At 41.7% G+C, this 11,434-nt stretch overlaps 1 protein-coding gene across 1 annotated transcript; it reads right to left on the reverse strand.

Moving 5' to 3' along the window:
* Positions 1-468: 468 nt before the first annotated feature.
* tnxba (tenascin XBa) lies at positions 469-6,522 on the reverse strand. The gene is made up of 14 exons (XM_073485819.1): positions 6,236-6,522; positions 6,010-6,141; positions 4,538-5,773; positions 4,319-4,441; positions 3,941-4,084; positions 3,720-3,839; positions 3,485-3,640; positions 3,269-3,381; positions 3,040-3,172; positions 2,798-2,949; positions 2,610-2,706; positions 2,352-2,513; positions 1,049-1,212; positions 469-951 (listed from the first exon to the last, which is right to left on the reverse strand). Exons 1-14 carry the CDS (start codon positions 6,354-6,356, stop codon positions 853-855), a joined length of 2,952 nt encoding a protein of 983 aa, XP_073341920.1. The 5' UTR covers positions 6,357-6,522; the 3' UTR covers positions 469-852.
* Between the last annotated feature and the right edge of the window lie 4,912 nt (positions 6,523-11,434).

An 11,434-nucleotide genomic window follows, 5' to 3' on the forward strand; every position in this document is an offset into this window, starting at 1 on the left:
ACCAGAACTGCAAATCAGTATAATCAACAGCAGCAAAACCAGGAACAGAGCTCCGACACTGACCACTGATATCTCTATTGCCATCCTGTCTCCTCTCACTGGCGTCCCACTTGAGAAAGCTGGTCAGCACACTGCTGGCCACATTTATACTGCCAGTCCTCTCAGCAGTCTCTAAGCCTGTTGGTGTTTTGACTAAAATCAAGGACGTCTAAGTGTCAATTTAGCTCAGTGCATCTGATACTAAGATGAATGCAACACTAACAAGAGACAGCCTGATAAACATTGTCAGGACTCGCTGAAGGGCAAACCAACACGTCACAGTTGACATTACAGTCGGCTACACTGGCACTTGTTTACCTTGTAGAGCAGGAAATGAAGAAACTGTTTTCCCATCGATGGATTTGGGTGTTTTAATTCATGTGTACAGAACAAACAAACACAAAAATGACACTTCAGACCCACATCAGCCACATTTATTCCAATGGAGTGAGACAGTGCATATTTAATTACAGTAGTAGTGGGGTGGCATACCATGGTGGTGCACAGGAAGGTATTAGAGTCAAAACAAAAACTGTGTTGAAATGGACGGGTCAGGCAGAACAGTAGAACAGTATACAAAAAAAGATGCAATAAAACATTTCTCCACTCCTTTGGTATATTTCCAGAAAACAAAACATGTATAAAATCTTGCACATTGAATCAAATGCACTGATAGCGGTGATTACAGCTATCAAAACCACTGTATAGTGACATGCAGCAACTGTGAGATCCACCGTCTTGTGGATTTCTGCTGTGATTCTTTGTCAGATGTAAGGTTTTCAGGTTGGAGAACCCATGAAGACTGATGTATATTTAACCATGAGTTGCAGGAGAGAACCTGGACGGTCTGAACTTCATCTCAGTGAAGGGAATGGAGGCGTCTTTTCCTTTCCAGTCTATCCAGACTATTCCCTGTATCACAACAGAAACAGAAAGGGGATGATATTTGGTCAGTGCATTGCATCATAGAAGATGAAAGGTGTTTAAAGTTCATTAGTGTGAATTGTACCTGATTATTACTGTTGATGCCGTAAAGACCATTGAGGTTGGTCTTGTAGCAGTTCTTGTACCACCAGCCTCCCATGTAGGCCCTGGCACAGTGGATCCCCAGAGGGTCAGGGTCCTTGTCCTTGGCTGAGAATGGACGCCCATTATGGTACCTCATAGAGTCACCTGACAGAGAAATACAGTGACACTGTGGTATGAATTGTCATGTTTTTACTGTATAATACAGTCAGTGTGTGATATGTTGATATAAGTGGGATGGTTAGTGTTAGGCTCAAGCGGTGTATTTCCAGCAGCACAGATGAATGATCACAGAAATGTTACAGGAATATTACAGGAGTACTTCAGACAGCAGCGTGTCTCTATGATCCTCTTGCTCCTTCTCAACTACATGATGCTACTTGCTACATGCTACCATGTTGTACTGGTTTAGGTTTTTTTGTTGAGTTATTTCCTGTTTTATTTTGTAGTTATATCCTCATGTATCTTGTTGTGACTTTCCACTTCCTGTCTTTGTCTCTTTCCTTTCCAGCCCTTCTTCTGTGTACACCTAAGTTTCATCCTGGTTTTTACTTTATTAAGTTTTTCTTCTTTTAGTCTTTTGAATTTTCCCCAGCCTGTTTTGTCAGTGTTGTTACCTGCCCTTTTACTTGCCTGTATTTTTACTTTTGGACTACAGCTCAGGTTATTAAAGCTTGCTTTTATGTTTCTTAACCTGACTATTGTTGTGTCTGCATCTGCATCTTTTTGCAAGCTGTAACACTTGTCACTTTGATTATGAAGGTGACACTCCTCTATAGAGTATATAGGCTACAACAGTACAGAATTTAGTATCTTTAGTGTATAATTTAGAGCAGGGGTGCCCAACGTGGGGCCCATGACCCAAATTTGACCCCCCAGATATTTCAAGTAAAATGAAAAAAATACCTTTTTTGGAAATTATTGTAATATAACTGGCTGTTAATGCTGTTTTTAAATTTTTTGTGAGGTAAACATGCTCTTTGAATAAGGTTACGTAATTATTAATTAATTTTCATTATAAGAGCATGGCTGGCAGAGTGACACTTTGCACAGAAAGTAAAGTAGGAGCCATAGAATCTTCAGAAAGTTCAAAATCTAAGACTAGGTTTACATATTGAACTAAAAGATGCCTTTGCCCCTGAACTCTGTCTGTGCTAGGGGATGGCATGTTAGTTAGGGGAATGCATTTTGGTCACTTTGCTAACAAAGGGGATGTCATCCCAGTAATCCCCCTCAAAGTATATAATGCACATGTTCAGGAAAATTCAACCTTTATACAGTTTTACCTGCAGTTCCAGTGTAACCAGACACTGTGAGAGTGTAGTGACTCTCCGCTGAGGCAATGGAGAAGTTGGCATAGTGGGCGTAAGCAGTTTCATTTCCAGCTTGCATATCCACTCTCAGACTCACGGGGCCAACGCTGGTCAGGTTATGAAGAAGCTCATTTCCTTATAGTGGCAGAAAGGAAGAGTGAGTGGTTTAGGCTGATTAATTAAAAAACATTTTGTTGCACGTGTGATAAGAAGAAGTTGCTTCATCTGTACCGAGCCAGAACTCCTCGCTGAGGTTTCCAAAGCCAGCGCTGTATTCACTCCAGGTTCTGTGGAAATCTGTCTTTCCATTCATCCTCCTCTGGAACACCTAAAAACACACATTAGATTGTTATTTATAATCTAAATACCATTTATTCAGTCCAAAGTTTGGTTGAAATAACAGCAGTTTTTTATCTCACCGTCCAGCCGCCGCCATCGGTCTCCATGTCACAGTAGACTCTGGCTGCTCGTCCCTCTTTTCCTTGTGGGTAGATGTCCACCTCTCCTGACTGCAGAGCTCCATTCAGCAGCTCCTGAGAGCACTCAGTAGGGAAGGGGAAACGCAGTTTGCCTGAGGGATGGAAAAAAATGAATTACTTAATTACGATAAAGCATTGATAGAGGAGATAAATCAGCAGGGATTGCATTATTTATTCAATACCTGTGATGAATTCTGTGGTGATAACAGATGTGTAGTGTCCATCTCTCTCGCCTTGTACCAGAACAATATAACGTGACATTGGGAACAGGTCTGTCAGCTTATACTCTGAGATGGATCCATCCAGGATCACCTCCTAATGTGAACACAGGAATGCACAGAAAGTTAATCTCTGATGCAGATGCTCTCTTTCTTGATACTGTATGTGCTAATAATGAGAGAATATTATCACCTTTGTCTCCTCTCCTGCCACCTGGTAGATCAGTCTGTAGCTGTGATAAACAACAGTTGAAGATCTCCATGCTATCACTGCAGAGCGAGCACCCACCTCACCGGCTTTAACAACTAAGGGACACAAAAATTCATGAGCATTTAGTTCACACCACCCTGTAGACTCGAGCATGCAAACAAACCTGATCTCGTTTCCTTTATCCGCCTCGCTACTCACCATTAGCGGTAGTAAATGTAGTTGAGATGGCCATACTCTGGAGACTGTCCTTCTGACTCAGCACTTTGACTGTGTACAAGGTGCCTCTCTGCAGGCCTCTCAGCTGGTGCTCCACTGAGTTTCCAGACAGCATCACTGTCACTGTCACATTAGGAGCTGTGGAGGAGAGTTAACAACCCTTAGCTCAGTCATTAGCACTTTGTCATTAGCTGTTAGGTAATGTTGCCACACTCACTCTTTGAGGACTCATAGCTGATGATGAAGCGGTCAACTTTCCCCAGACTGGGAGTCCATTGCAGCACAGCTCTGGTATCTGTCACATTGACAACTTGCAGGTGTGTTGGAGGGGCGGGCACTGCAGTCAAGAGACAATACATTGTGTGTTTGTTGCTGTTTTCACATGTAAAGACGAATAAAGTTGCTGTACACAAAAATGAAGCTTCTCTGACTGTGTACCTGTGGTGATAAGGGATGTGAGGGCGTCGCTCTGGGCTCTGCCTTGTGTAGCAGTCACGCTGATGATGTAGGAGGCTCCAGCAGACAACTTGGACAGAACCACATAAGATTGCTGCCAGTCCACAGTCACAAAGCGGTTCTCCCCTAGAAGGATGACACATCACAAATAACAAACAACAATGAGCAATTCTGAATACAAGATCCACGATGACTGATATTAAAGGTCCCATGTAACGTAATGTAAAGCTGTGACATCACAACCTTACAGAACAGAGCTGCTTGTTTAAAGGCACAGTTTCTGAATACAGGCTGTGTGCAAAGACATCTCACTTTTATAATATGGGACCATCAAGCAAGGAAACTGTGACCTGCTCTGACCTGTGACAATGTTGGTGTACGTGACCCTGAAGCCTGAGAATGTTGTCTTAGGTTTGGACCAGGAAACGGTGAGAGAAGACTCTGTTACATTACTGAAAACCATCTCTGTGGCTGGCTCGGGACCTGGTGAGACAAAACAAGGAAAACTGTTCTGATCATTTCCATGGTAGAAGTGGAAAAATTTTGCAAAAATTACAAATCTATTACAGCTTTGATTACCTGTAACTGCCGTTACTCTGTGAATCTTCGATCTTCTGTCAGCTGCAGTACCATATATGTGCAGGACGTAGCCAGTGTTTGCCCGAAGGTTACTGAACTCGACAGAACGTACACTGCCAGGGACCACCATGGAGATCCTCTTGGTTTCAGCTTTGCTTCTAGATCCAGCTTTACCGGCGGCAGCAGTTGTGTTGGTGCTCTCACTCTGTACCTGGACTTCAGTCACGTTCTTAGCTGTGGGGGTCTTGTCTCCTTCTAGAGCTTCCTCTTCAAACTCCTCGTGGTCGTCATCGTCACCCTCTGTCTTTGGCTCTCTTCTGATCACAGTGAAGTTCTTGAACATCCCTTGTGGCGCTGACCATGTGACAGTGAAGCTGTAGGAGGAGATGTTCACAACCTTTACCGAACCTAATCCTGATCCTCCCATCTTCTTCGCACTCACAGAGCCATGGGTAGTTGTTTTGTCCTGCAGAACTCGAGCCTCGCCTGAAGTTCCTGCAAACGTTGCGTTCACTAAATACTGACTCTTCTGTGTAACTTTCTCTCTTCCAGTGTTGCCAGCTTCAGCGATTCTGTTGTCAACAGATTGCAGGGTCGTAGTCTCTGCTTTGACCTTCTTGACTCGTTTGTGTCCAGATGATTGAGTACCATTCTTCTCAGCCAGGGTGGACTGCTCCAAGCTCTCCTTCCCTGCTCTGGTTTTGTTCGTTCCCATGACCTTGTTCAGAATGGTCACAATTTTAGCTGTGCCATTCTTAACGTTACTTTGGGTTACATTGGTGTGAGGTTGGTCTTTAAGATGGTCAGATTTAGGATATGTTTTACTGGCAGTTCCTTCCTTCACCAGCTTGAGGTCGGTTTTTCCGACGACTTTTTTAGAGGTCAGGACCGTTGTTTTTCCTTTGCGTGCCTCTTCCTGCTTTCTTCCATCGTGTTTCAACAGAACCTGAGCAACTGTTGGGCGACTGGTTTTTGTGACACTTGAAGACTCTTTAATAGTTGTTTTTTTAACATTAGTTTCTTGTTTTGATTGAGTTTTAACAGGACCTGCTTTAGCATTAGTGGCCACTTTGGATTTAGTGTCGGCCTCTTTGGCTTCAGACCCCTTCTTTTGCTCCTTCTTCTGGAAGAGTGTGTGCTCTGCTTTGATGGTTTTCTCCTGCATGTTTTCCTTGTCTTTGTTCACCTGCAGGGTCACTGTTTCAACTGTTACCTTGACCTTTCCTTTGGCAGCTTCTGAAATGGCAGAGCAGAGGTTACAACTAGTCAAAGTCTGAGTAAAAAATGACTTTCTCTCACTTTAAAATGTGTCTGTAATGCACTGGTGGACTCAGGGGGTTTGATCGCCCCTACACTGGTGCCCACCCCGCATACATGTGGTGCCCTTTTATTTTTATCACCCCTGCCCCTCAAACATCCCGAGTCCACCACTGCTCTAATGCTACAACATAACAGTGTAGACTCACACTTACTTTTATGACAGTCAGCTCCTTGTGCACACTTACTGCAGTCTGGACCCATGAATCCCTGTTGGCAGACACATTTCCCCTTTTGACATTCCCCATTGCCACTACATTCATTTGGACAGCTTGCAGAACATGGACCTGGGCAGCAACAAAAATAACCGACATGATTAAATCCACATCTCTAATGACTTGTGTCAAATGTAATAATCTGGTGAACACGACAGAATCATACATTTGTCCTTCAGGGAGGTCATCTCTCTCTCCAGCCGTGCCACACGTTCTTTCAGCGCCGTCATCTCAGACTCACATCCCCCCGTGCAGCCACCGGGCAACAAGCTGATCTTGTGCGTCATCACCAGAGGAGCGCCAGGCTTCAGCTTCAGCTCCTGCTCCTTAGTGTTGCTGGAGTCGCAGCCTTCGCTGATGACCACCTTGATTGGTTGTGTTGGGGCGGGCTTTTCTTTGCTGGTGGCGGTCTGATTGCCTTTGGAGTTCTTCACATCAGTGGTGGAGGGAGATTTAGCTACAACAGTCTGATTGACAGAGGCCGTGGGCTTGTTTTTGGTGGTTTTAGTGCCACTGGCAGGAGCAGACTTGGATGTTGACTGAACATTTTGAACTGCAGGCTTGTCTTTGTTGCTGGTTGAAGGAGATTTAATTGAGACTGTCTGATTGGCTGCAGGTTGGAGTTTGTCTTTGGTGGTTTTAGCACCACTTGCTGAAGCAGACTTTGTGGATGCTGACTGAACATTTGGAGTTCCTGTGGGGGCAGGCTTGTCTTTGGTAGAAGGGGGTCTAACCAAAACAGTTTGATTGGATGAGGCTGTGTGCTTGTCTTTGTTGGTGATGGTGCCGCTGGCTGCTGGTGGGTTGGTTTGAATTACTGCTGGGGCGGGCTTTTTTTTGGCGGTTGCTGTAGTGGATAAAACTGTCTGATTGACTGTGTTTGGCTTTAGGGTTGGGCGGGCGGTCTGTTTGGCGAGAGCAACAGTGGTTTTTGGTTTTGACAGGGTGAAAACGGCATTGGGTTTGGTCACGTCGCTTCCTGATGAGTCTCTCCTCTCATTGGTCGGGGATTGAAAGGAGGGAAATGGGGTGAGAAGGAGGAGAAGTCCTAGAGTAAACAGCATTTTAAGCCAGGAGCAGTAGCCGGTGATGGGATTGCCTTTGGTGGATCTGTATGTATGTTACTGTAAAAATTATGAACTCCTTCCTCTATATTTCTCTGACCACTTGCAAAAAGGATTGTGCCAGGTCTCTCCTAGAAGTGAAAAAAATGAAAGAGCTGAGTTATGACTGAGTTTATTGCATGAAATCTTATGCCAAGTCATTTTAGATCCTTTTTTTAATCTCTTTGCTGGGCATACATGCTCTTTTTCAGCCAGCTTCATATTCACAGAGTTCCCATTCACTCTTTGATGCTCCCTTGTAAAACATACTGGCTAAAAAGAAGCTTCTCTTGAAGCAATTTCAGGTTTCGTGCCTTGCTCAAAAGTTTCCTGACATAAACAGCTAAAGCAAGGAACCACATATTTACTTTTTTCTTATTTTGGGGGACCATTCAGTCGTAGCGCTTGTCAATTTCTGAAGCTACAGGTTCTCTAAACAGTTTAGGCTGTGATCTGATATTGGGGAAGATTCAGTGAGTGAATCATTTCCAGTGGATGGAAGCATGAGAGCATATCAAAACATTTCTAAGGTACTACTTAGGTTTTGCATCTTACAACAGATGCCTGTATCTTTTATGTGGCAATGTTTTGTGTACTTTCTTTGACCAATTTTGTGCCAGGGGAAAAAAAAATTGGAAACAGTTTAAGCATCATGTGTAAAAAAAAATATCCCTCACCTAAGAACTGAACAAAATGTTCATGGAAAATGATATTATAAACCTTTATTTTAATGGGCATACTGGTATAAAAACAATCATGCGTTGAAGAATTGTAGCAGTGTTCCAATCAGCCATAATAGTTTATTCAATGGCTTGCCAAACCAAGTCTAATCTAAATGAGTTGATTTTAAACAGGAAGGAAGAAAGTGACCTGAGCGGGAAGAGAGTCTGCTGGAGAGACCAGAGGTAACAGAGCGTCACTGTATAGAACTGAGTACGTCTTTCACTATACAGAAGGTTACATAATCCTCCTGCACCCACAGCTCATAAAACCACTAAAAGAAATACGTCCAGCCTTGGCTTTAAATCTGTAGAAAATCAAATAAACCATGCAGCATGTAAACACATTAAGATGCTTTGCTACACAGTAAGCCAATTTTCCAATGTTGCACTGGGGTGCATAGATTAATTGACTAATTGGCTGCAGAATTAACTGATTTAATCACCACTTTTGACTTCTTTTGAGGTAAAATAAAGTTTGTGAAACTATGAATTGTCATGCTGGGATAGGAGGAAACATAATTAAAGCTTAGACAAGGGTTGTTATAGTAGGTATAACCAGGCTACAATATGTGTACAAACCAATAAAAATACATATAAAGTTCACCTCTCGTTGCATAGAGCAGTGTCACTCTCTAAGTTCTTATAAAGCATATATTATACAACAATATGACCTTTTTCTCATAAATGTACTTATTCAAACTCCTGAGAATATGTTCAGCTATGCACCATGAAGGCATTATGATATGAAGGAAAATTAACAGACATCTAAGTGGAGTGTATTCATTCAGATGACTGCAGTTACCACTTTGATAGATACATATGAAAAATTAACTTACCTGAATAATGATTGAGTTCTTGGCTTTATCTCTGTCTTTGTGTCGCTCCCTCCATCTGAAAAGCTCACACGGACTTGCTGGATGTTATCTGGGAGGAAAGAGGTGAGAGAAAGGACCACCACTAGAAAGGAGGAGAGTGATAAAGTCCGCTCCTACTTAAGGACCCCCCCACTTTTTCTCCACGCCTAGTGGTCCCACTCTCTCAACCACTATGGAAAATATTTGTATTGGACTTACAAAAAGAGTGGCATTTTTACACAGATTTGTGTATCATATATGATCTTCGTTTCTTTTCTGTTTTATTCATGTTTTGTAATGTTTCTATAAAAACATCTTTCTATACATTTTGCTGGTTGGTTTAACAACTCAACATATCCATGGTGAATTCATTAAGTCAGTGATTTTTGGTGAACACATGAAAGATATATTGACTTATTGTGTGCAATCTAATATCTAATATGACAGTGAAATAGCAGTTTTGCTTTGAAACTGTATAAAACAGTACATGCATTTGGCATTTTTGGTGTTCTTCATGTACAGTAACACAACTATAGGCTGCATGATTCTGCTTTGCATGACTGACGGCAGTAATTTCAGCGTCTGCTGTATGTAACTGGACTTATACCAGACTTTGCTAACACCTAGACACAGCTCTGATTGAATAAAGCCCCGGTCTGAGAATCATGATTCAGCTGGAATACATAGCATAACACTGCAGGTATTCAGTGCTGACTCTGGGGGACAGGAACCTCTCGCTATATGAATTGGCTGTTTGTTGGAAGTAATGAGATGTAACTACGTGGGAGTTATGTAAGTGACCAAATATCCACCAGATTTAAGGAATGCTCTGTGAAGGCTCTGAATCTCTGACCAAATGACCACCCACCATCCCACCTTTTGTAAACCACATGAAGACAAGTATATCAAGAGAAGAGAGCAAACAGGGCGTAAGTGACATTTTCCTAATTTTACATGAGAGCAAAAGCAAAATTGCAAATCATTGGAGCTTTGTTTATGTAAAGATAATGTAAGAAACACTGACATTAGTTAAGAGTGGGTTTATTTTATGAAAACTTAAAAAAACTTTGTTGATTTAGAATTTGTATGAGTAAGTATGAGCTGTTCCTGTGAACTGCAACAAGCTGTGATTTCAGTACAGCTGCAACAATCAGTCAATTATTCGATCAGTTGTTCAAAGGAAAATTAATCACCAGCCATTTTAATAATCGAGTTTCAGTTATTTTTCAAGCAAAAATGTCAAACATTTGCTGGTTCCAGTTTATGAAATGCCAGGATTTGCTGCTTTTCTTTGTCCTTTATGATGGTAAACGAAGAGTCTTTGGGTTTTGGACTGTTGGTTGGACAAAAGAAGCTATTTGCAGATGTCACTTTGGTCTCTGGGAAATTGTATACGTATATTTCACAATGTTTTGTTTTTTTCACATTTACATTACAGGATTAAGTCAGTAATCCTGAAAATATTTGGCAGATAATCTGTGATGAAAATATCATTAGTTGCAGACCTAGATTTCAGTTTATTCACCCAATGGGCCTACAAGCCGTAGTTAATATATATTTATGTTAATCTTGAATGCGGTTCTAAGAAATTCTCAATGCACACCACAACAACAGATGAGGAGAAACTGTTTAAATGTAACATCCATTAAATAGCTAATTAATGTAGTTACTAAAGCACATAAAACCATTTTGCATGACAGTTGTGAAAAACTGACCAATGCTGAAAAAACAGCTCCCTCATATTCTGTTACAGTTACATACATTCATTCTATTTATGTTACTGTATGTGTATGTAAGAGCCCACACAGTGAAAACATACATATACCTGAAGATATTTTAGTTGCAAATGCATTTAGCTAACATGTTTTTCTTGGCAAGTACAACATGTTCTGATACTGAAAGACAGCCAGTATACAGTACATACCAGCTGTGTTGCAATGTATTACACAATAAATAGGTAAATATTGTAGTTTTTCTGTTTTTCTTTTTTTTTGGTCTGTAGAAATGTTAGATGAACAGCTAATGCTGCACTGAGCCAGTCTGAGACTGAACAGCAAAGAAGCTGCTTGCTTTACAGGTGAATGGTGAGAGGGGTTGTGTACATTCTCTCTCATTATGTCTGATTTACACCTGGATTTATGTCAAAGCTGAGTCAGAGGTGGATTAATCAGTTTGTGGACACAACTAGAGGACAAAGATGGCAGAGAGAGACACACTGGAAGCATAAAGTGATGTACATCTGTCAACACCAAGACCTCAGTCTCAAGACCAGTCTTAAGACCACTTTTCAAAGGTCTTGGTCTCACCTCTGCAATCCTTGTTGATTATTTTATCCAGACATTACTCATGTTACACATACATACGTATATAGCAATAAAACAGGTGAATGAAGAGGAATCTTCATTTGTCTTCTGTGGGTGTTTTCAAATGAATGTGGATCCTTCATATACATTTTAGGAGTGCCAATGGTTTGCATGTTCCCCATTTTATTGTAAGTGTATCCTGCAGTGAGGGACTCGCACTGTCATTGGTCTTGACTCAGCTTTGTCCTACCTTGGTCTTGGTCTCTACTTGGTCTCAACCCCTCCAAGTCTTAGTTGTGTCTCAGTCTTGATACCATCTGGTCTTGGTTGTGACTTGGCCCCGGTTTAGGTGGTCTTGACGACAACAAGCTGACATAATAACT

This window comes from Pagrus major, chromosome 17, assembly GCF_040436345.1.
Source record: "Pagrus major chromosome 17, Pma_NU_1.0".
NCBI lineage: Eukaryota > Metazoa > Chordata > Actinopteri > Spariformes > Sparidae > Pagrus > Pagrus major.

Excerpts from the sequence above, each read along its gene's own strand:
- tnxba (XM_073485819.1), bottom strand. The coding sequence starts at position 6,356 with ATGACGCACAAGATCAGCTTGTTGCCCGGTGGCTGCACGGGGGGATGT. Across the intron at positions 2,514-2,609 it reads CAGCGAGGAGTTCTGGCTCG|GAAATGAGCTTCTTCATAAC; the intron begins GTACAGATGAAG and ends TGCCACTATAAG. Across the intron at positions 1,213-2,351 it reads TGGTTACACTGGAACTGCAG|GTGACTCTATGAGGTACCAT; the intron begins GTAAAACTGTAT and ends TTTCTCTGTCAG.